The 25954-nt window shown below is 44.5% G+C and overlaps 1 protein-coding gene across 4 annotated transcripts in view; it reads right to left on the bottom strand.

Moving 5' to 3' along the window:
- spred2b (sprouty related EVH1 domain containing 2b) overlaps positions 1–25954 on the bottom strand; it is a 116973-nt gene that overhangs the window by 53719 nt on the left and 37300 nt on the right. For 2 of the 4 annotated variants that reach the window (XM_043696677.2, XM_087991688.1), the window contains exons 3-6: positions 25152–25474; positions 7889–8060; positions 5155–5323; positions 4107–4171 (exon numbers count right to left, since the gene is read on the bottom strand). In XM_043696677.2, the coding sequence (XP_043552612.1) occupies positions 4107–4171; positions 5155–5323; positions 7889–8060; positions 25152–25168 (423 nt within the window). In that variant the 5' untranslated portion in view covers positions 25169–25474. The remainder of the gene's footprint in view (positions 1–4106; positions 4172–5154; positions 5324–7888; positions 8061–25151; positions 25475–25954) is intronic. The other 2 variants (XM_087991689.1, XM_087991687.1) reach the window with 1 other exon arrangement.

Raw genomic sequence — 25954 nt, 5'->3', positions numbered from 1 at the left:
TCTACAGGTGGTTTACAAGGATGATCCTGGGGGTGAAAGGCTTGTCATGTGAGGAGCGGTTGAGGACCCTGGGTCTGTACTGGAAGGATCTTGGGGGGTGGGGGGGGGAGAAGAGGTGGGGTGCTGGATCTGATTGAAACTTACAGAATCCTGAGGGGCCTGGATAGAGTGGACGTGGAGAATATGTTTCTATGAGTAGGAAAGACTAGGGCCCGAGGGCACAGCCTCAGGATGAAGGGACAACCCTTTAGAACTGAGATGAGGAGGAATTTCTTCAGCCAGAGGGTGGGGAATCTGCGGAGCTTATTGATGCAGAGGGCTGTGGAGAGCAAATAATTGAGTGTATTTAAGATTGAGATCGGTTGGTGTTTGGTAAGGGGATGAAAGGTTATGGGGAGAAGGCAAAAACATGGGGTTGAGAAACATATCAGCCACGATCGAATGGTGGAGCAGACTGGATGGGTTGAATGGCCTAATTCTGCTCCTATATCTCATGGTCATATGAAGCACTGGGAGTGTGGGGGGGGGCAGGGCAAGGGGAAGGGAGAGGACTATTTATGAAACAGACATCAGCAGATAGCTTTAGAGCAGCAGATGAGACTGTATACCGAGTATGCTTGGCTTTGTACGATACACCAATAGATCACTCTGGCAGCTAGTCTGGGAGCAGCTGCTAATTGATAGTTTGACAGAAGAGCAGAGGAAATCACCTTTGAACCCAGCTTCCTGCTCCTCTCTTCATAACATGGTGACAAAGCACTGGAAGTGAATGAGATGCTGTGTGTTAACCCCTGCCCGGAGACACAGCCTTTGCTGATTGCTTACAGCCCAGAAAGATCGAAATAGCAAAGCTTAAGCCACTCTGTCTCTGCTTATTTCAGAGTTTTAATCCCATGACAAACAAACTTAGATCATGGTGCTTCCACAGAAAATAGTTCCTCACCAGTGAAGGAGACAATGTCAAGTTATAATTTTATTTCAAAATACACCCCCCACACTAGTCAAACCTCCAAAAACACTGCAATGTGTGTTACCGAACTCCACAAATATCACAAATGGCAAAGGTAAGGGACACCTTCCTTTTTGTGACACATTTCCTTTGTCATAAAGTCAGAGCACCTCTGCAGAGTATCAACCTCTAATTACTCCAAACGATTAATGGGTCGCTATGTCACAGGAACCACGCAGAGGGGCAAACACGGTGAGGGGGGGGGGGGGGAGGCCCTTGAAGAAAACTCAAGTATTCTCCACCCCCTCCCGGGTATAGGGGACAGCAGGTGAGGAATGGCAGGGCATGACGAGCTGGTGAAATGATCCCTTTTACCTGGAGGTCTCAAGGGCATGGGAGAGATTCCCACCCATTACCTTGGGTCTGAGGACAGCATTCTGCAACAGCAGACACATTCACACCGGATTCAGATCCTTTTCCTCCTCGCGGTGAGGCTGTCTCAGTGCAGGTATTTTGTCACCAGCGTGCACAGGTGTGGCATCTTTCGGCTCACTGCAAAGCTTTCGCAGGGACACTAGGACAGAAGGAAGTCACTTCTGCAGGAGCCTTGGTGCATGGCTGCTCTGTTCAGCAGCCTACTCAGCTCTGGTACTGAAGGGGCAGAATCCCATCCATCCAATTACAGCAAAGCAGAAATCCATCGACTAATGTGGATGAAGCATGCAGACTGGGTGCTGGCCATCACTTGGACACAGTGGTTAGCACTGCTGCCTCACAGCATCAGGGTCCCAGGTTCAATTCCATCCTCGGGTGACTGTCTGTGTGGAGTTTGCACATTCTCCCTGTGTCTGCGTGGGTTTCCTCCGGTTTCCTCTCCCACAGTCCAAAGACGTGAAGGTTAGGGTGAATTGGCCATGCAAAATTATCCCATTGTGTGAGGTGCATTAGTCAGAGGGAAATGGCTCAGGATGGGTTATTCTTCGGAGGGTCGGTGTGGACTGGTTGGGCCGAAGGGCCTGTTTCCACACTGTAGGGAATCTAATCTCATCACAAAGCCAGAAGGTACAAAGCACCTTCAGATGGGAACAGTTGGGTCACTAGATAAAAGTATTCCCCACCCCTGAATCCCATCAGGACATTGTGACTGGCTTCAGGCCACCCTGCTCCTTAAAGTCCCTGAACATTTGGAAAAACATTGTTAGCAACAACACAAGGAGGCCATTCAGTCCCAAGAGCCAGTGCCTTCTGTCAGATCGCTGATGATGTCTACTCCAAGGAAGAGAAGTAAGATCTGCATTCATATAGCACCTTTCATGACCATTTCCAAAAGCACTTTACAACCAATCAGGCACTCTCAAAGTATACTCTTAGTTAGAAATGTAGGAAACAGGTAGTCAATTTGTACACAGCAAGCTCTCAACAATAACGTGAGAGATCAGAGCCACCTGTTTCAGTGATGTTGATCGAGGGATAGATATTGGCCCAGGGAACCGAGGAAATCTTCCCAGCTCTCCTTCAATCCAATCAGCTCATCCATTTAACCTTATCCCCATACCCTTTTGCTTACTTGCTCAACAATAACTGAGTGATCTCAGTGGATCCACCAGCCTCCCACACCTCCGTCCATAGCTGAGAGGGGTGTGAGCAATGTTCCTAATGTTTACTGGTGTATGCAGTAGTTCTTGCTAAATACACTCTCGCTTCCTTATTCTGTATTCCCCATGGAAATATTTCCTCTTCATCCACTCAGTCAAATCCGCTCCTCATTTTCAACACCTCAAATCAGATCATTGGTTAACGTTCTAGATACAATAGGACAGAAGCCAGGCTTGTGTACCCTCTCCACTGTCCAATCCCGTAAAGCCCAGTCCCATTCTGATCAATATCAGACACGGCTCGTGAACAGGACCGAGACTGCCTTCAGAGTAGTGCACTGCTCCCGATGGCCACTGATCTCTGTTTGTACGACTGAAGCTGAACACGAATGAGAGAGATGTGATAAACTCAGATACAGTGACAACTTTCACGTGGAACCAACCACAACTTATGAAGCAGACAGAAGTGGCATTCAGCCAGCCGTGTACTGGACCAAGTCATTAAATCTTTTCAGTTACTGTTTTGTGGCACCTCCTGCTGATTGGTTCATAATTTACATCTTATTATGCTGCTCACTAAGGGCTTGTGTGCCACACAGGAATTTTCTGCAAATGTCTTCTCTTTCAATATTGGTGTCCTTCATCACCCCAGATCACTTTGGGGGTCTGTATATGCATGTGCTTGCACATGTGCACATGCGTGCAGGGGGTGTGGTACTAAGGCGGCATTACACATCAATATCTTTCACTGTCTTTGAACTCCCATTCATTAACAACTGCAGCCAACATACATTATTTTTACAGAGATTTCTTTAGGTGAATATCATGTCCTGTCAGGAAATACAATGCCAGAAATCAGCTTGAAAGATACAGCAATCTACATTTCTACAATCTAATTCATTTACCAATTCCAAAACACTTCTAGACTTTTCATTATTGACAAATACACTAGAATGACTGAACAACAATACAGACAAGGGACAGAGCCACAAATCCGGTACTGCTAAACTGTAAATTAATCATACAATTCATTTGAATGACTTTTGCACATTATTTACAATGTCAAAATAAAGAGAACTTGTGACTGGGACGATACCTGGAACAGACTCCCATTACTCAACAACAAAAAACAAATTTTGCATTCACAATGATACAGGAAGCTTTAGTAATTTCCTCCCACTGAGAACGTTAGACTAAAGTGTCTACACACTGTGGTTTCAGATAAGACCATCTCTTTGAAACTTTGAATGTTTAAGCTTCAAGTTCATGGTCACCCACAGTAATGAGTCCACCAGACGTCACACTTTTAAATCAGTCACAAGATTCAGACTTGCTCATCAAAACATTGACACATTTTTACAGTTTTCAATCCCAGAAAAGCCATTCACAAACATTGTATTGTTCTGCCTCCCAGAATTCCAAGTTGTCAGCCGATGTCCTGAACTTTCTCACGATTTGAACAGTAAGTCCAATTCATTTGAGTGACAGATGTTAAAATTAATCCCTCAACTTGGTACAAGTAAATAAGAAAATAGCCAATGTTGGCAGTAGCTCGTACTTACTGTAAAAACATCATCATCACCGACCTCCACTTCATTCTGAATTGTTGAAGATGATGTTGTTGACCCTGAAAGAAAGGGCACCATTAAAACCAAAATCACACAAAGTGGTTACAGAATAGCAGCAACGTTACTGTCTAAGTAACCGCTTACTGTGAATATTACGGGAGAGAAGTGGTTTTGAACTGGACAGAGCGGTCAGAGGAGCCATGCCCTTCCTCATTAGAAGATCAACACCAGGTTGTCCCTCAGTGAAAAGGGACCATTGCCTTCAATCCTCTAGGAGAAAGTGAGGTCTGCAGATGCTGGGGATCGGAGCTGGAAATGTGTTGCTGGAAAAGCGCAGCAGGTCAGGCAGCATCCAGGGAACAGGAGAATCGACGTTTCGGGCATAAGCCCTTCTGATTCTTCAATCCTCTGACCAATGCAAGACTTTATAACAACAGGCTTGCAAAAGGGTGGGGGTGGGGCAGATCAGATAGAAAATAAATTGCAAAATAAGATGATGTAGGACCCAGGGCTCAGCAGCACCCTTGAAATCTCAGCCAAACTAATCCTGCAAAGGTTCCTGGAAACATGCTCACTACGCACAGGGAAGTGTGCTCATTGGGTCAATTCAGATAATAGTGGGACACAGAGATGTGACTGAGAGAGGCCAATCGACATTATGGGCAACACACATCCTGACAAAATCATACTGTCAGAGAGAATTCAGTCGAAAAGACCCTGCCTGAACAATGGGACAGAATTTTTACACGGCAGAACATTCCTTCACAGAAACAAAATTGGACATTGAGTCAAAAACAAGGAGCTATTTTTCAAACTTTTCTATCTCTATTTCTTATGAAAACTCATGTAACGAAGGCAATAAGAGCAAATAAGTACCTCTGCAAACTAATCCTTTCCACAAAATGTCAATTATCTAATCAAAGTGAAATTCGGATCAGTATTAAAGCAAATATTTTATTCTGAGTCAGGCATTCTGCCTTGTTCAGTGTTTGAGCAGTTGATTGGTGCTACGTTGGACAGTCAGCAAAGTGGCAAAACATACCTTCGGTCAGATCCTCGATCGCCTTCCTCACTCCTCGGTCAAACGCTCGTGCATCTGCAGGGCTCTGAAAGGTGAGTCCAAACCTCCTGTTGTCAACCATCCAATGGTGAAATGTCGGAGTTGCTTTAGTGTAAACCAGGTCTTTCTTTAAGAAGCATTCCAATACAATCTTGTGCGAGAGGAAGAAACAAAACCATGAAAATAGAAAAGGAAAAGTGAGTACAGTCACGGCACAGAAAACAAACACCGGTATGCCAGTGCTTGGCTGGCTTCGACAACCTGAACACAGCCAATGACAAACCGTGCATTTTTAAGTGTCATCTTCAAACAGAGCACCTCCACCTCACTTAGTGACAGTCCCTGCAATTCCAGTTACAGTGTTAGGAAAGATTCGACTCAGTGTCTGGAAGAATAAGATCGCTTCTGGCTTACATGCTGTCTGATTTTAAATAAACTTGTACACTTTGATCTGCAAAATCTATAGAATCATCATTTTTAATGGTTTGCACCTTATAAAGAGAACATGTTTGTAAAGTTAGAGAAGTAGAATTAAGCTGTATGTTATTAAATGGCACCAGGAATTGTACTGTTTAAAAACCCCCAATAATTCTAACTGAACACTCCCCGTCCATTTGACAGTAATATGATCCAATTCTATCACTGACTAGATGGGATAATGGAGGTGACAACAATTAATAACTGTTATGGCTGATTCAACATCACAAATCATCATCGACATCAGAGTGGTGATATCCCGGGGCTAGTAAGCCTAACTTTCTGGGGAGAGGGTTTGAATCTCATCAAGGCAGTTGGTGGAATTTACATTCCATTAATAATCTCATTAAAGGCGAGATTAAACTACTGACTGTTGTAAAAACTCACCAGGTTTACTAATGTCCTTCAGAGAAGGAAATCTGTGCTGTGGCCAACATGTGAGTCCAGGCCCACAGCAATGTTAGGAGCCCTCCGGGCACTAAATTTGCAACATCCCCATCATGGAAGAATTAATAAACAAGGACAGAGAGATATGGCTCAACTATTTCCAGGTTTCACTGTCACGGCTCTGTACTGTGAGCAGGATTTCCTGGGGGACTGTGCCTGTTCTGATGGTACATGCTTTGAACAAGACAGGTTTGTCTAACAGGTTAAACACCAGGTGCTTTGGACAGGGCCTTCATTTTAACAAAAGTGAAACAGGGAAATGAAGGAGGTTTAAACAGGAAACAAAATCTTTTATCAACACCATCCCTTAACCCATGTAAACACAGTGCTTATGAAATGAAGCAAAATGTACAGAATGAGCAGCTTGATCCACACGATGGAGAAACAAGCAGAAAGTCTCATTAGGTGCAGTGGGACGGAGGCAGTGTTAGTTGCAAATACACTCCAGCCTGGGCCTATTTCTGAGCTGCATGTTCTATGAAATGCTGATACTGTCACAGAGGCCTACAACACAAACAGACCTTTCAGCTCATCCGGTTACAATCTCCTAACGATTCTAATTCCATTGTCCAACCCTTAAGGTGGAGGCGATGGCTTAGTGGTGTTAATGCTAGACTGTAAACCCAGATCGAATTAATCCCAGATCTAATCCTGCCACAGCAGGTGGTGGAATCTGAACTCAATAATCTGGGATTAAGAATCTAGTAATGACCACGAAACAATTGTCAATAGTTGGAAAACTCCATCTGGGTCACTAACGTCCTTTAGGGAAGGAAACTGCCATCCTTACCTGGTCTGGCCTAAATGTGACTCTGGACCCACAGCAATGTGGTCGACTCTTAACTGCCCCTCTGAAATAGGTGAGCAAACCCCTCAGTTAATGGGTGGATAGGGATGGACAGCAACACCCACATCCCATAAGTGAATAAACAAAAAAAGATGGCCCACAGCCCCTGCATTCTAAGTGACCATCGAAATCCTTCTTCAATGTGGTGGGAGTTCCTGCCTCTCCCAACCTCACAGAGCAGTGAGTTCTGCACGCTGGGTGAAAAAGGGCTTTCCTTACTGCAAGATGCTCAGGTTCTTTCTAGAAGTCAGCCACTGCAGAGTTTGTCTGATTGTGGGACAAGTCCAGCAATCTAAGTACAATATTACCATCTCGTTGTGCAAAATAACTCAACGACACCCATTCTACAATCACACTAACACCAGATGCTCACATCATCGCAGCAGTGTTATCAGAGAATGAAACCCAAACCAGATTTCTATCTCCCAGTCCCCTACGCAGGAGAAGGTGGTTTTCCTGAAATGATTGTACAATTTATCTTCAATGATATCCAAAATATTCTGAGTTCATTGGTTGATTGTTGATCTCTTCCTAGCTCCCCACACTGAAGGATCCAAGTAATGGGGGGAGGGGTGGAGCTGATGGTCGATGTTACATGAACAGTGGAGTTTTGGGGCAGAATGTGGCAGTGGGACAACAAATACTGCAATTTCCTCATGAGTGGCCCCTCCTGGTCTATTTCCATCAGGGGGCCACAGTCTTAGAGACAGCAGCTCAATGATAATGATGGCATCACTGACAACAGGGACAGGCAGACAGACAGACAGAACAGCCAACATACTATTTGCAAAACAAATGGTCAAAGTATCGCATCAGGAGCCTGCCAGAAAACAGAATTGGTCATAAATGGTCAGAGTGATTTCTTCGATTTGAAGGATACAAGTGTTCCTTTAACATTGAAAGATATCATTTATTGGGCTTCCTCACAGACATCGTTCGACTTACCAGCTTGTCTCGAAGTCGTTCGCCATGGATCAGAAAATCACTTCTGCCAGTGCCGTCTGGTTGTGTGACCTTACAGACGCCAACACGACTGAGACCACCTCCATCCTGTGGTAACCACCCTGAGTCATCTCTGGTCATAACCACAGCTTTGACACGTACAACGTAGCTGTCACTGCAAAATAAAAACAGACCAGAGTCAGGTAGGATCCCATTGCCCATTAGAGCTTTTCAATCAACCCAGAGAACCCAAAACACAGAATTAGCACGAGGTTCATCAATGAAATGTCTCTCTTTATAACCATATAATCCAGTAGAGTTCAGTGAATAATTCAAAGACCTTGCTCCAAGATTAGTGGGGGGGACCAGAAAACAGACAAAAGCAAACTACGGTGGATGCTGGAAATATGGGACAAAACCAGAAAGTGCTGGAGAAACTCAGCAGGTTTGACAGCGTCTGTGGAGAGAAAAACAGAGTTAACACTTCTACTCCTTTGACGCTTTTTCAGTTGGGAAATGTTAACTCTTGTTTCTCCACAAAGGCTGCCAGACATGCTGAGTTTCTCCAGCAATTTCAGTTTCTGTCCCCAATTTCCAACAACCACCATAGTTTGCTTTCGTCTAACTGTTTTCTGGTCTCCCTTTTCTATTCCAGAGGACGGCTCTTGAATCTCCAAAACACCCAACAGGATCTTATTTAAGACAAAACAAAAATGCAAGTTATCTCCAAATCACTAAAAAGCTAAAGGTACAGAACTTGGTTTGATTGCTATTAGTTACTGAAAAATCGCAAGCTGAACTTTTTTTTTAAAAAAACACACACAGGTCATACGGATGTGGGTGGCTCTGTCGAACTCAGTATTTATTATCCATCTGCAATGAGTCCAGTGAAGGTAATGGTGAACTGCTTTCCGGATTACTGCCAAAGGATCTTGAGGGGTGGAGGAGCAAAGACCTTGGAGCCAGTGATCCAGAGGTGTCGACTAAATCTCCAGGGACACAGCAGCTACTGGATTTTGAAATTCAATTAATAAATCTGAAGTATGAAGCTAATCTCAGTTACGATGACCATGAAATAGTTATAAAAACCCATTGATTCACCAACGTCCTTTAGGGAAGGAAATCTGCTGTCCCTACTTTGGATGGTTTACATGGGAGTCCAGCCTCACAGCAATGTGGGGGTGTATTTACCGCCCACTGGGCAATTAGGGATGGGCAATAAGTGTTGGCCGAGCCAGTGATACAATTAGAATGATAGTTAAGATTTATCCACATTGCTGTGGGTCGAGAGTCACACGTAGGCCAGCCCAGGTAAGAATGGCCGATTTTCTTTCCTAAAGGGCATTAGTGAACCAGATGGGTTTTTATGGGAATTGATGCTAACCCAATGGCTGCCCCAATCCAGAGGCATGGCTGACTTACATTCTACTAACTGCACAAACACTGCTGTTTGAGGTAGGTTTAAAGTTTGGAATCTCCACCCTTCACAAATATTACAGGAAGGTATATGAGCGGCTGGTGCTAACAAGAAGGAAGGGCAAGGCTGTGGGTTCTAATGGCCTTATCAGTCTGTCCTAAAAATAAATCAAATTACACACATCTTTCTCAAATAAAGTCATTGAGTCATAGAGATTTACAGCACGGAAACAGACCTATCAGTCAAACCCGACCATGCCGACCAGATATCCCAAATGAATCTAGTCCCATTTGCCAGCACCTGGCCCATATCCCACTAAACCCTTCCTATTCATATACCCAACCAGATGCCTTTTAAATGTTGCAATGGTACCAGCCTCCACCACTTCCTCCGACAGCTCATTCCATACACACATCACCCTGTGTGTGAAAAAGCTGCCCCTTAGGTCCCTTTTTTATCTCTAACCGAGGTCTTTTACCTATCCCCTCTAGTTCTGGACTCCCCTTCCCCAGGAGAAAAGACTTTGTCTATTTATCCTATCCATGCCCCTTAAGATCTTATAAACCTCTATAAGGTCACCCCTCAGCCTCTGATGCTCCAGGGAAAACAGCCCCAGCCTGTTCAGAACCCTTTCAAGTTTCACAACATCTTTCCGATAGGAAGGAGACCAAAATTGCACACAATATTCCAACAGTGGCCTAACCAATGTCATGTACAGCCGCAACATGACCTCCCAACTCCTGTACTCAATACTCTGACCAATAAAGGAAAGCATACCAAACGCCTTCTTCACTATCCTATCTACCTGCGACCCCACTTTCAAGGAGCTATGGACCTGCATTCCAAGGTCTCTTTGTTCAGCAACACCCCCTAGGACCTTACCATTAAGTGCATAAGTCCTGGTAAGATTTGCTTTCCCAAAATGCAGCACCTCGCATTTATCGAAATTAAACTCCTGTTGTACTCTGATATAACTGCACCCCTCCCCCATTAGAATGGTGTACAGTAATTGCATCTCTGATACAATCTGTAAAATATAACACCAGCACTATCTCCTCGATATTGGCTAGGGTTCCCCTGACTCAATGAGAGCTTAATGCCCTCTCCCCAGTTTTAGCATTAAATGGTGAGTCACTGAGCCCCTTGTGAAACGATTCAGGTTGGTCAGGATTATCTTTTTAAAATAGACCCTATGCATATAAAATGATTTACAAGTAATGTATGCATTGCTCCTGCTGGTAAGATGCTTGCCACACAAAGTAAAATATCTCACGTTCAAAAGTCCAACCTGTATGGACCAAGCTGAGATGTTACTGAATCTGTTATGGGTGATCTTTAAACTGGGAGGGAGTGGCAGAGAGAGGTAGCAGTGCAGGAAGTGTGGCTGGGAGTGGACTGGAGGGGTGATGGTGGTGTCCAGTTCCAAGAACTTGCCTGCTCAGACACACTAACTCAGGTGAGTTCAGGTCCAGTAGGGATTTGAATGTCCAGACTACATTACAACCAGAACAGAGCTGGAGACAAAGCAAGAACAGGGAGCTGGAATATTGTAAAAACAAGATGTGAAAGTAACACAAAATGTCCTGGTGGACCTGAATTTCTCCCACCAAATTGTAGAGATTCCTATTGATTTACAAAAGGCAGATTTTTGCCTCATGTGCGACAGTCTGCCTGGTGTGTCATGTTTCACTGTCTGATTCCGATTTTATAAAAACAATTTGAGAGAGGGAGGAAGGAGTTCACTCTGGGACAGGTAGGAGTCAAACATAGGGACGGTTTGCTAATCTCTGTAATCTCCAACATGCATGACTCAGCTTCCTGAAGTAAACAGGTTTGAAACAAGATCAGAAGTCAGATAACACCAGGTTATAGTCCAACCGTTTTATGTGAAACCACAAACTTTCGGAGCGCTGCTCCTTCATCAGGTGAGCGTCAGGGCCAGTGCTCCAAAAGCCTGTGATTTCAAATACAACGGTTGGATATAACCTGGTGTTGTCTCATTTCTGACCTTGTCCACCCCAGTACCCCCACACCAGGTGCTCTCTGGTATTTATAAAACGGGTCGAATGCATTATCAGAGTGCAGGCCAAAGAGTGAAACATTTTCCTAAGTGCGCTAGCTGTTTGTAACAAGCCCCACTCAGTCCGGTTTGCTTGCCCAAGTCCAGGGAGCCTGAGCTTAGACTGAGAGTTGGGAGCTGAGTATTCAGAAACTATACGGGGTGTGTGTGTGTGTGTGTGTGTGTGTGTGTGTGTGTGGGGGGGGGGTGGTGTTGGGGGAGAGAGGAGGTCCCAGCAGCTACTGGGACACAGCACATCCCAGCAGCATTAAAAAAACCAATGCCCCTCGAACACACAGCAGGAGGCTCTCCACTGTAACCCAGTGGGAGAAAACAGCTCCATGTTTAAAAACGTGGCTCGTTCATATTGCTAGCTCTTTTGCAAACCATGGCAGCATCTGGGAAAACAATTGTTGCTACCAGCCATACCTCACCCAGCCCAGCACCCGAGTGAGAACATTCTGAAACTGCTCTGATCGTGAGGCCACTTTTAGAATACTGTGTGCAAGTCTGGTCTCCCTGCTGTAGGAAGGGAAAACTAGGTAGGGTTCACAAGTTAAACTGGAAAGGATTCAGAAAAAGATTTACAAGGATGTTGCCGGGGTTGGAAGGTTTGAGCTATAGGGAGGGATTGAATAAGCTGGGGCAGTTTTCCCTGGAGCGTCGGAGGCTGAGGGGTGACCTTATAGAGGTTTATAAAATCATGAGGCTCATGGATAGGATAAATAGACACAGTCTTTTCTCTGGTGTCGGGGAGTCCAGAACTAGAGGAGCATAGGTTTAAGGTGAGACGGGAAAGAAGTCAAAGGGACCTAACTTTTTCACGCAGAGAGTGGTGTGTGTATGGAATGAGCTACCAGAGGAAGTGGTGGAGGCTGGTACAATGACAACATTTAAAAGGCATCTGGATGGGTATATGGATAGGAAGAGTTTTGAAGGAGATGGGTCAAATGCTGGCAAATGGGCCTAGTTTAGTTGGGGAACCTGGCTAGCATGGACAAGTTGGGCTGAAGGGTCTGTTTTCATGCTGTATGATTCTATGAGTTCTGGGGGAGTGCAACACCATCAAAAGGTGCTGTCACCTTTCAGGTGGAGATATTAAACCGAGGCCCAGGGCACAAACATCCCACAGCATTATCTGTGAGCAAAGCTGGAAGCTGCTCCCAGTGACCGGCTGAAATGTACCCCTCGCTCAGTATCATTAAAGATGATTGTTGATTTCTCATCACATTGTGCACAGCAAGCTCCCACAGCAAGAAACTGGCTTCTTGCTTCCTAACTTAACAACCAATGACTACACTGCCACAGCTTGTCACTGTCTGTAACAAAATTGCAAAAGGCTTTTAAAATAGTTTTAAAAAGTAAAAGAATGCTGACCGCTTGCTAGCCCACGATCAAAGGGGAAATCTAATTGCGGGGACTGAGGACATGAAAGGGTTATTAAAAACGGTGATGGAAAGGAAATGGTGTATTAGAGAGAGGTACAGAAGAACCGGTAAGTGCAGGTGAGGAATTATTTGGAACATCTCAATGGATTTCGGGTTAGAGAATCTCCTAGCCCCGATGGCTAGCCTTCTAATCTGCCAAGTGAGGCCAGGTAAAAAGACACTGCAGTTGTACAACTTTCCAAGATATAAACCGAGTCAGGGAACAGCCTGGTTTCAGAAATAAAAGAGGTGCCACAATCCATTAATATGCATCACTCAAGATGAAGTTATTAAATATTCAGAAATGTCTCAATTGGTCAATGACCAGTCAAATTTTGCTAAAGTCAAGTTATATTTGAAAAATTAATTGAGGCTTTCTTGCTTTGAAGTAACAGGATTGACGGATGTTACGGGGAGGAATTTCTTAAGGGTGACAATGTAGCTGACTGAGCGATCACAGCCAGGGGACCATGCAGCTTACAAACCAGCGTCCAACTACACAATGGAAGGAGAAGCCTAATAAAGAAGCTGCCTTTCCATCTCTGAGGAATTGCAACTCGGAAAAGTGAGGAAGTGATGTTTCCACTGTACAGCGCTGTGATCAGACCCACCTGAAAGACTGCGCTCACCACAGTGGGGCCAAAGATTAAACATTAATTTAGAAGGACAGCCAGCACAAACCTACCTTGTGCTACATTCCCTTGGCTTTCGAGGTTTGAGAGCTGATACCATTAAGATCAAGACAGACTTAAGTGACAAGAGAAAGAGTTTCCCTCTTTGGTGGGCTCTCTCTCTCGGGCAACACTATTCGACCTAGACCTATGTCCCTGCACATACAATGTGGTTTGGAATTTGTTCAGCTCAAAGGCAGCGAATCATTGGAAATTTGCAAGATGTCACTGACCATTTCTTACAAATGTAGCAGGGGAATGGAGGTATTGATATAGAATCATAATCCCTGCAGTGTGGAAGCAGGCCAATTGGCCCATCAAGTCCACACTGATCCTCCAATCAACATCCCACCCAGACCCAGCCCCCTACCCCATCCTTGTAACCCTGCATTCTCCTGACTAACCCACCTAATCTACACATCCCTGAACACTATGGGCAATTTAGTGTGACCAATCCACTTAACCTGCTCATCTTTGGACTGTGGGAGGAAACCCACACAGACACGGGGAGAATGTGCAAATGCCACGTAGACAGTCACCAGATGCTGGCATCGAACCCAGGTCCCTGGTGCTGTGAGGCAGCAGTGCTAACCACTGAGCCACCGTGTCACCCATATGGATCAAAAAGATTTACGGTGAAGTGGCATGAAGATCCATCCCACCACGATCAAAAGTGGATGGTGGGACATGCTGCCAAGCCCGAATCACACTGGGAACCTACCGGCACAAGGTATTTATCAGTAAATACTGAGCAGCCACTGCAGAAATAACCAATCCTTGTTGTTTTATTATTTCTTGCTGAGTTATAGAAGCCGGCTTTGATTCAGGAGCTGCAGATCCCCCCACCCCCACCGTCAGAACAGGCTTGCCACCATTGCCCTCGGACGAGGGCGCAGCAGTATTTACAATGCTCCAACAAACATTCAACCAACAATAAAACCGGACGTGCTACACCCACAGTGAATCAACATCGGATCAGTCACTGAGGCGAAAACAAAACCAGGCCTGATGGGTGCAGTGCTGAAGCCAAAAGGAAGGGAAATTTGTGCGATGAATTATTTAACAAAGCAGTGCCAAAGGACAGATGCCAAAAAGGAAAGGCTTCTTCCTCCCAGTCACCCATGGATTCACTGCTCTAACAGCAGTCACCTCAAACAGAGCCGGTCAAGTTTGAGAGATCAGTACACTCAAATACCTCAAAACCCCCAACACCGGGAGGGAAAGACCACAGCTCAGTAAAATCCAAGGCAGGAATTCAGATGAAAATACAATCGATGGAACTATTTCAACTCTTGAAATAACGACGACACGTAACAAGAAACTAAAGGCTGGGTCAGAGTTAAACTGTGACAGCTGTTTAATTCCGAGTTGCCCCACTTTAGGTGACGCCACTTACTCTTACTTCAGAAGTGTTATGAAGAGGCTGTTGTGGCACAGTGGTGGTGTCCCTACCTCTGAGCCAGGAGGCCTGTGTTCAAGTCTCTCCTGCTCCAGAGACATGCATTGTCATCCCTGAACAGGCTGCTTTAAAAACCTGCAAATATTATGACTGTGCTCAGACAGAAAGGCTTGGAGAGGTCAGCGAAGATGGCCATTTCTCAGGGTAAAGGGACTTTGACTCTGTCGGAGTTATTAGCACTGCCCATGTTAATGGGTGGACATCAGGCAGTTATAGCATTACTGATGTATGTTGTGCAGCCTAATTTCCTGGGGCAGGGGAGTGTAGTCAGAAAACTAAAATGAAGACCTTCCAAAAGACTTCAGGAAGTCAGGTGACAGCAATAATTTGTATTTACACAGTGCCTTTTATGCAGGTGAATCCCCAAAGAACTTGATAGGAATGTTACCGAACAACACTCGACAGCATGAGAAGCAAAGGGAATGATGAGAAGAAGCTTGGTCAAGGAACACCCTGCGTGGGAGGGGCAACTCCAGAGCAAGGTGAAGTGGGGTGGGGGGGGCGCTGCCACTGGTGCTGGGATTAGCATTGACGATCATCAAGAGGCCAACACTGGAGGAGGAGAGCAGAGACCTCAGATAGTTGTACAGAGAGGCCGGGCCTGGAATGGGTTAGATATTGGGAAACTTGAAAGCCCATGGAAGTATTTAAAAAGAGAAGGAGCAGATGTCAGAGCAGAAACGGATGTAGATCAGGAGGCTCAGGCTTAATTGATGAACGAACAGTGCGAGATATGGACTGCAGAGTTTTGAATAAACTCATGTTTGGAGGATACAAGAACAGAGAGCAGCTGGTTAAGTGAAACAGAGAGTGCCCCTTTCTTTATGGATACAAATTTTCTTAATCATTCAGAATTTGCAAAGTGAGGAAGCAGAGACCAAGAAAGATTTAGATATCACACTGATATTCCCTCAATCCTGAAGAAGGGCTTATGCCCGAAACGTCGATTCTCCTGCTCCTTGGATGCTACCTGACCTGCTGCGCTTTTCCAGCAACACATTTTTCAGCTATTGTAAAGTTTACTACATGGTCTGTCCCACTCTCCCTAGAATCCAAAACTTCCTGAAAATCCAATCCAATTAATCCCATGACCACGCTCTTTCAAAGCTTTCTTTATTAAATATTGGGCCAGATTACAAATTCTACTCTTACCACTGCTACTTGGGATCCCATTCCCTACAACTGCTTCAGAAAATATCTTCTGACATCACCCATTAGGGCGGCACAGTGGTTAGCACTGCTGCCTCTCAGGGCCAGGAACCCAGGTTCGATTCCAACCTCGGGCGACTGTGTGTGTGTGGAGTTTGCACATTCTCCCCGTGTCTGCATGGGTTTCCTCTGGGTGCTCCAATTTCCTCCCACAGCCCAAAGATGTGCAGGTCAGGTGAATTTGCCATGCTAAATTGCACAATGTTAGGTGCATTACTCAAGAGGGAAACGAGTCTGGGTGGGTTACTCTTCGAAGGGGTCGGTGTGGACTTATTGGGCCGAAGGGTCTGTTTCCACACTGTAGGGAATCTAATCTAATCTAATCATTTTGTTGAGTTTATGCTCTCTCTGGAAAAACACTGCAATTACCCTCCATTAGAAGGGGTGACACGATGTCTCAGTGGTTAGCAATGCTGCCCCACAACATCAGGGAGCCAGGTTTGATTCCCACCTCGAATGACTGTGTGGAGTTTGCACATTCTCCTCATATCTCCCAGTGACACTGCAACTGAACCATTGCTTGTCCATTTTTCCCAAAGTCCTAAAATTAATAATTGCATGCTAAACAATATTTGAAGGGGGCAGTTAACAAGGGAAATGCTACAGCTATAAGGAGCTGATATATCTGCACATATTCAACATGTACTAGATGCAATCTTTTACCAAGTAATTTATTTCTGCCGCTTAATGTTAGGGCATGGTTTAAGTCCACTATCGAAGACAAACTGCAACCAATTCAGATTAAGACTTCAAGTTGTAGGAACAGAAATAGGCCATTCAGCCCATCAAGTCTGCTCCACCATTCAATGGCTGATCTGATCATCCTCAACTCCACTTTCCTGCCTTTTACTCATAACCCTTGATTCTCTTCCTGATTAAAAAAAAGGCATCTCAAATACTTAATGACCCAACCTCAAGCACACACTGTGATCAAGAATGCCATGGGTCACTATCCTCAGAAGAAATTTCTCCTCAGCTCAGTCTTAAAAGGGTGATCTGTTGATCTGAGATGATGCCCTTCTGGTCTATGACTCTCCCACAGGGGGAGATAACCTTCCCTCATCTCCCCTGTCAGGTCCTCCAGGAATCTTGTATGTTTCAATAAGGCTACCTCTCTCTCTAGGATTTTAGCGAAAAGGATATTGGCATAAAACATGTAAAGGCAATAGAGTCTGGAAGCCAGCAAAACCATTACTATGGAAAGCTGAGTTTGTCAAACGCTGAGAAATAACCTAACAAACAGAAAATCAGCAACCGCAAAAGTTTTATAAAGTCACCAGCTTCCTTAGTGCAATCAGAAATTGTGTCCAATGTTAAGATTTTACTAAAGTCTAGAAAATGACAGCCGATGTAATTCAACCACTGATGTCTGTATTGGAAAAGGACTTTATAAATATATGACAGCTGACAAAAACCCACGCTGGGCTGGACAAACGTAGTATTTTGTACAGACATGTTCTCCAGCAGCTTCTTTAAACCATTGCTCCTGCTACTTATTCAAGTGCCCCATGTTTTGCTTCCTGCTAACATTTGCACAGTTAATACATGAAATTTGAGAAATTCTACAAATCGCCAAAGCTTAAATTAACTATGCATATAGTACACAATGTACTCATTTCAAATATTAAATTATGTTCAGTTGCTTTATAGCAGAAGAACATGTTGTAACAGAATGCAGAGAGATTCCGATGATATTGACGATGAAATCTATTGGCTTGAGGCCTGTAACCCAGGGTATGGTGTATTACTAATCCTTGTATGGCCAATTTTCCAGCACAAATTATCCCGTGCATGGGGCCTGAGAGAACGGGTGGGGTGGGGGGGACAGGACAGGGTGGGGGGAGGTGTAAGACCTAACGTTTATAACCCTCCTTCCTGACACTAACCCTGCGCTGCATTCTATTCATTATATCACATTCTTGTGCAACACTGGGTGACCATCAACAGAACACTTGTGAATTTAAACAAAGCCTTTCTGGTAATTAAAAAGAGTGTACATGTAGCTCTCTCCAAAGTACAGTGGCTTGACTGGAATCAACTCATTCACAAAAAAAAACACGAGAACACTGGAACTTGGCACAAGGAAGAACCAGCTCCCAGCATTTCAAAACAATCACCAAGGTTCAGCCTTATCACAGGAAGACAAAATCATTCTTTTGCATCCTGTATAGTCAATGAATGGCAAATTAAAACCCAAGGAACATTTAGTTCACATTAAGTAATGACGGGATAATATTCCAGACACACATGGTTACAAATTCAGGGCTTTACAAATGATACAGTCAATATCCCCCACTACAATCACTCAAAGAGTCTACTTTACTTTATTAAATTACACAAGATGTTTGGTGCACATGGCAACCACACATTGCTGATTGCTACAAAAATCCCATCTGGGTCACCAATGTCCTTCAGGGAAGGTAATCTGCTGTCCTTACCTGGTCTGGCCTACATCTGACTCCAGACCCACAGCAATGTGGCTGACTCTTAACTGCCCCTTTGAAAAGGGCCCTAGTAAGCTGCTCAGTTCCAGGGCAATTAGGGACAGACAGCAAATTCAAGTCCTGCCCGAATATCTGAGGATCTTGCTCTGTATCAAAACAGAGCTTTGCTGGAGCAATGGTGGAGCATCATGGGATGGTCTACTGCATGGTAGGCGCAATGGAAGGTCACGATGAGCATCTTAATGAGAGCCAAAGGAGGCTGATATAAGGCAATCGCTGGGGCCACTGGTAACTGAACATGGAAAGAGGATTTCAATAGCAGAGAAACAAGATGAAAGAAATTCCTGCTCCAAACGGTCACACATTGAGTAATCAGTACATCACGGAGCTGACCCACACAGGCCACTGAACCTCGCGAAAAGGTCACAAAAATAAAAGGTGCTTTACAGGAGAAGTGTTATAGTCAGGTCACCGCACTTCAAAGGTCACACATCAGTGACAGAAAGATATTGCCGCTGGACTGATGAATACAAGGAGTTGGAAAAAGGTAGGTGTTCAAAATGGACACAAAAATGCAACTTTACACATCATAATGAAAGACAGAATTCACTGCATTGAACTTTCAAATTGTTACTTCCTCTCTTTTAGCCCTTTGCATCTGACTTACAAAGTTAGCAGGTAATCTCAGAATGCAAACAGGATCAATGTTGCACTTTATCACTCAGAATTGATGAGCAATGTGATCGGTTGGAGCACAGTTTGCAAGGTTCCAGGCATATACCATTTAATGCGCATTTATGAAGGTGTATTAGTCTAAATTGACTCTAAACACCAGGTGTGTACAGGTAGGTGATGCTACCAACAGACAGGTACGCTGACAGTGTCCACTATGTCCCATCTACCTTCTTCATGGGGCAAGGGAAGTGATGTAACACCCAGGTGAGAAAACCACGTCCAATCTAGAACGGGCCTGTGATCTACTAGACTCCCAGACTCTATGAATATTCTCTCTGTCACCAGACTCTGTATTCACAGGGGATTGAGGAACAAAGGTGTTTCACAATTCGAGGTCAGTGCTAGTGCTGTGCACAATGCTTGCAAGATGTGATTTAGCTATCTGAGAAAATAACATTTCACCGAGCTTGTCACCTGAACGTAACAATAAAATCAAATTACATCAATCTGCCTTCCAAATGATAAGAAATATGCATTAATTAGTCTGTATTAAGTATATGGATGACACAATAATAAAGTTCAACAGGTTCGCAAAACAAGACCAGGGAAGAAACTGCCATTGTGGAGACCACCGACCACAAGAAAGGGGGATCTCAGAATGGTTCTCCCCTGAGTGGCAGATGGCACAATGTCAAATTCAAATGACGAGCTCAGAGAGATTTCAGAAATGTGTTGTTTCCCATGTCATTCGGAGGGATGGAAATGGTTCCAAAAAATGGATCAAAGAGGGATGCAATGGAAGACCAGGAGGATGATAAAAAGAAGGAAATTTGATTGTCTGGGAAACTCTGAGCTTTGGGACTGTCTAAAATAAACCTCTCAAGAGCAGTACCCAACAACTGAATGATAACAGGTTTTTGAAAAATACACTAAACATGGTAGAGAACCTCAACACCAACAGAGAGGTCAAAAAGGTTCAAAACACATGGAATGAACTTGACCCAAAACATAATTTCTTTAAAAATGTAATACCGAGCATGCTCGAACATATGGAGAACAATTGTGGAGTAATGAGGATGTAGACCTTATGCCTTATGATGAAGATAAGCATGAAGAAGGTACGCACCTTGACCATGAGATGAAGTGTTTGCTGCTTTCAATGGTGACCAGCGATTTCAAAAAAACTCAAAGCTAAATATTACAGTGAATTCATTGTTTATTTATAGATTGAATGAGATGTACAGCTTGCATTGTTATAAAAATGAGTAAGGTTAACACTGAATTTATCTTGTCATAAATAACAAATGTTAGCCAATTAATACTAATTCTTAAGTGCTGCTGGTTTTAACTTTATCTTACTGTGAATGTTATTTTTGAATAGAATTTGAGCTCGAATCAATCACATTTCAGAGATTTTGTGATGAACTTTTACAGTAACCATACCCCGTATAAGCTCCATGACCATCGATCAATGGAAACATCCAGAGACCGGTCAGTGGTGGGGAAGCTTTAAGCAACAATTATTGGGGATAGTTAGTTATCACATGGGGACAGGTGGGGTGGTGAAGAGAAGTCAGCCTGGATGTCTAAAGGGGAATTCTTGTCTCACTTGCTGGCCCTTTCTTTTTCAAGAGGGTAACAGGAGATTATGCTGCTGGTGTGGTGTACATAGACTTCCAGAAGGTGTTTGGTACACAGTGCCACATGACCGACTTTGAGGATAGCTATAAGTCATGGAATAATAGGGCTAGTGATTGGAAACACAATGATGGATATCTTGGAGGCTGGAAGTGAAATTTCCCAGGCCCTGGTTTTGGCAGCCTGGCTTCTCCTGATCTTGGTGCGCAGGGGACAATTACAAACTGGCTTGATGCTGTGAAACCAAGGAGAACTATAAAACCGTCAGGAGGACAATGTAGAACCTCACAAAGACATAGATAATTCACTGGAGTGGGCAGGTGAGGTTCAATGCAGCAAAGAATGAGGTGATACACTTTGTCTGGAAAAACATTGAAAGACAGTATAAAGTAGGGGGTACAATTCTAAAAGGGAGAGGGTAGGAGCAGAGGGACCTGGGTACATACATGCACAGATTACTGAAGGTAACAGGACACATGGAGATAGCCTTTAATAAAGCAGGCAGTGTCCTCCCTCAGCTTTGTTAATGGGGACATGGTACAAGTGAAAGGAGGTGATGTTGAACTTGTACACAAGACACTGGTTAGACCTCAGCTGGAGCAATGTATCCAATTGTGGGTGCCACATTATAGGGAGAGGTGTGCACATATGGGAGAGAGAGCAGAAGCAATTCACAAGCATGGTTCCAGGGTTGAGAAAGGTCAGTGATGAGGACAGATTGAAGACACTGGGAGAAGACTGAGTGGAGGGGCTTGGACAGAGGAGATAGAGAGAAGCTGTCGCTGCATGGAAAAGCATCAAGAATGAGAGGGCAGACTCTTCAAGTGATTTGCAAGAGAAGCAAGGGTGATGTGAGAATTAACCTTTCACCCAGTGACTGGTTAGTGTGTGGAATGCACTGCCTGCAAGTGAGGTGGAGGCTCCCAGAGGGCACTAGGTGGTTATTTAAACCCGACCAAATGTGTCAGGTTAGGGGAAAAGGGCAGGAGCATGGCACAGTCGTAATGCTGATTTGGAGGGCCAATATAGGCGTGCCTTCACTATAACACACTCATCAGCCTTTATTAATCCCCAATCTAAAATGCGTGACTTTTGAATGAATTTTTTAAGCCTTCAATCTCTTGGCCGCTTTCTCCTTCCCAAGTTTAACATGAAGCACAATGACAGGAGAACAATTTGAATTTGGATCCCCATAATAAAGTCAGGCCTTTCCTGAAAGCACATGGCAGTGAAGGGCATCAGCTCATCAAATACACAGCCAAACATACTACGCAGCAGATGCTTACTACAATATCTATGTCTCATGTGTGTTAACACCTCTGCTAGTATCCAGATATCAAAAGACATTAAAAACTTCAAAATCCTTCTCTCAAACATGAAGCCACTTTAATGTTGAATTACATGAGGAAACATCCCTTTGCCACATTGACATTGTAACCATCAATTCTACACAAGAATCAAAGCCCAGGCCAAGTGGTCTGCACAGTTTTCAGAGGGAAACACCCCTCTCTGTGGTCTAACCACACAAATTCTCTCAGAACTGTTCAATCTGCAGCACTGCATTGGAGCAGAACTAGAGGTTAAAACCTGCCAGCAGCATTGAGAAGATTTGTTCATTATCGCAACTGCCTCCAAATAACCAGGTTAGAAACCAAGATGGTTTACCAGCTGCTTGGAGACCTTGTTGTGCCTTCCATTGAATGATAAGGCATTAACTACTTCTCGTCTTGTGTACACAGAAAGCTATACATCTAATTGCTTGGTTGTACACACAACTTAAACATTGATTAAAAAAAGACAAAGTAAAACTTTCTCTTGCACCAATTTAAGCAAATCAGATGGGCTTGCAGTGTGTTCCACCTGTGTATGCTAGAAGCTACTGAGATTCCCACACTGGAGCCTCCGTGTTGGCACACAGGGTTGGCCCTTCTCATTGGGACAGGGACATGGAGACTGCCAATCCCTGCTGTACTCCCACATGGCAACACAGTGACCAATCAATAGTCTGCTGTGCCTGGTTTGAGGTCAATCAAATGTTCCAGCAACCTCCAATCATAGAATCCCTTAGCAGCTCATTCGGCCCATTGAGTCCACACTGACCCTCCAAAGAGCAGCCCAACCAGCACCCCCCCCCCTACCCTATTCCCTGTAACCCTGCATTTCCCATGGCCAATCCACCTAGCTTGCACATCTTTGGACTGTGGGATGAAACCGATGCAGACACGGGGATAATGTGCAAACTCCAAACAGACAGTCGCCCAAGGGGGTGGAATTGGCGGATCCTTGATGCCGTGAGGCAGCAGTGCTAACCACTGAGCCACCGTGCTGCCCTAATGCTGGATAAATTGGTGTTCCCATTTTACATTTGGTTTCTTGCCTCCTAGTCCTGATGAGCTCAAGATGAACTTCAACTTTCATCTCTTTCTCCAGCACCAGGTAAGATATACACCTGTATGATAACTCAAGCAGCTGGTGATGGATGGGATCAAGGGGACTGCGTTTTACCCAGCTGCAGCATCACTACATAGGGGCGGAGCTCGGTTTGAGATAAAGCTAAAACCTCCAACCCAATCAAATCCTTAACCCTCATAAGTCAATATGAAAATGACCTGCATTCATTACAAGTAGGTACAGTTTCTAATATATTTAATAGGCTAATACATGTGCAGTGCCACATTATTGTGAGAGAGCGAGAACCCGACAGTGAGTGAACATGCACTGGTGTGTAAAGTGCGTAGGAGCAAGTGAGTGCGAGAGAGTGAGAGTGTGTGTGAGAGAGGATGAGAGTGTGTGTGTGAGAGGGTGAGAGTGTGTGTGAGAGGGTGAGAGTGTGTGTGCGTGTGTGTATTGGGGCAGGAAGAGGTGAAGAGTGGGATGGGGCACGCTGAATGTAGGCTGAAGGATGATAAGGACATTCAGTCATTGCCTGGCAGGTAATTAAAACCTCACATTTGAGCCAAGACAGGGCCTGGAGAGAGCACCAGAATCTAGGCTTAACCAAATGGATGGGTTTCAACTTTACAAGGAAGAGAAAGGAACCAAAGGTGCCACATTAGAAGGGTATTAACCGGCTTATTAATGAGGATCAGCTCCTCTCCTTCTCACACATTGTCACCATTAAGAATGTAGTAACTAACTGCTTGCAGCGACTGCAAGTTTGTACTAATTCTCAATACACACTAACAACATTGATACCAAGAATCCAGCAATAGAAATTCAGATACTGACACATTTAACAAGTGTCTTTTCACATTTATTGTCCTCCAATAATTTCTTTTGTTCTACAAAAGCCTTCTTCTGATGTTGGCAGCTTGCTGGCCTTTCATTGCCCTGGTACCAATTTCCCATCCACAGGATGCTCAGCATGCATAATGTTTCCTGGGAAACATGGCGTGTGTGTGTGTGTGTGTGTGTGTGTTTGGGGGGGGGGGGGGGGGGGGGAGAATCATAGACAAACCCAACTGCCTCTGCACCTGACTTAGGCTCACCGATCAGATCTCCCACACCACAGTCAGCACCACAACCCTCGGTCCTTTACCATCTCACAAACCCATAGCTGCAAACCCAGCCACTCGCTGGACTCAGAAATGCTGCATTTGTAAGGCTGTTGGAAATCGGATTTGGGATCTTTCGCGTTTTTTCCGGTCAATGCGTGAACTGAGAGAGAGAGAGGGAGAGAGAGAGAGAGGGGGGGCAGAAGGGGGAAAAGATGAAAGCAAAAGGTCCTTCCAAGCAATCCTTCAAGAGTCAGGTATTCAACAGCAGGAGCTCCACATCTCTCTCTGTCCTTGGCCAATTCATCGAAGGCCCTACGGTAAGCACACTGCTGTCCAATTAATACATATTTCTCTATGTTCTAGTTAGCATAGTGAGCTGGTGTCACAAGATTCAACATCATGCTGCACAATATTAACCTCATTCCTGTAGTGCCTGGTTTCTGTTGGATTTGGTACCATCATCATTTCACCAGATCAAAACTGGACGACCTGACAGACAAGGTCGAGGCCACGGCACTACAGGAGGACATGAGAAGTAATTTTATGGCTCATTTTGATGTGAACCTAGCAAGAGCGCTCACTGATAGAAAAGGGTCCAGTGATTGGGTTTCCTCCCCCCTCAGACACATGCACTCGAATCTCAGTTGGCATCAATCTCTAAACCAGAACAGAAAATTAGGGTTTACTGTCAAGCCCAAGTGGGAACCCAGAACAAAGTTAAAACACAGTGGGGTCGAATCTTCAATAACACTGAAGAACTGCATGCTTACCTCTCACTGGGGATCATTGTGAACCCAGAAACATCACAGCAGCAGCACAATGCTCAGCATATTCCTGGGGGCTTCAGAACAGACTGTCACAGTATCTCATACTATCCACATCCCACACTACCACCTTCCAGTAGGATCTGCACCACATCGTGGAGGTTTAACTGAGGCATTTGCAGCTCATGATTCAGCCTCCCTTCAGAAATTCATCACATCAACGCAGATGAGTCACTTAAGGTTCAGTCTGCAATTGCAGACCTACGATTCCCTCATGTCATATTCATATGCTGCCTCTCCAGTAAAGATACACAGGGGCTAGAGAAATCCTGGAAGTACAAAAATCCAGGATATAAGTCTGACAATTCCCTTCCATTAAGTATAAGAATTCCTTTTTAAATTGATACAAGTCCTATTACTCAACATTTAATGATTTCAAAAAATGTAAAATATTCGAACAAATGACTCAATGCGAATGTAGTTCAAAGGCAGTAGTCACCACATACAGAAAAACGAGACCCACTAAAACAGAGAAATGATTCCAACATACAAACTGGTACTGCCCTAATTTGGTCGATCAAGAGAAAGGGAACCCCACCCCCTGCCAACAAAACGAATAGTTTGAATCTAAATAAGTTCATTCATTTTTTTTAACTTATTTGTGGGATTGTGGGTTGTTGCTGCCTGGGCCAGCACTTCCTGCCCAGGAGCTGGGGGGTGAGCTGCTGCAGTCCGTCTGATGTAGGGACACCAATTGTCGACAGGGAGGGAATTCCAGGATTTTGACCCAGCGATAGTGAAGGAAAGGC

This window comes from Chiloscyllium plagiosum, unplaced genomic scaffold, assembly GCF_037043375.1.
Source record: "Chiloscyllium plagiosum isolate Xiang-an unplaced genomic scaffold, Cpla_swu_hap1 HiC_scaffold_10, whole genome shotgun sequence".
NCBI classification, from domain to species: Eukaryota; Metazoa; Chordata; class Chondrichthyes; order Orectolobiformes; family Hemiscylliidae; genus Chiloscyllium; species Chiloscyllium plagiosum.
The sequence above is the reverse complement of the archived record's forward strand: the minus strand, read 5'-3'. Positions and strand labels throughout refer to the sequence as shown.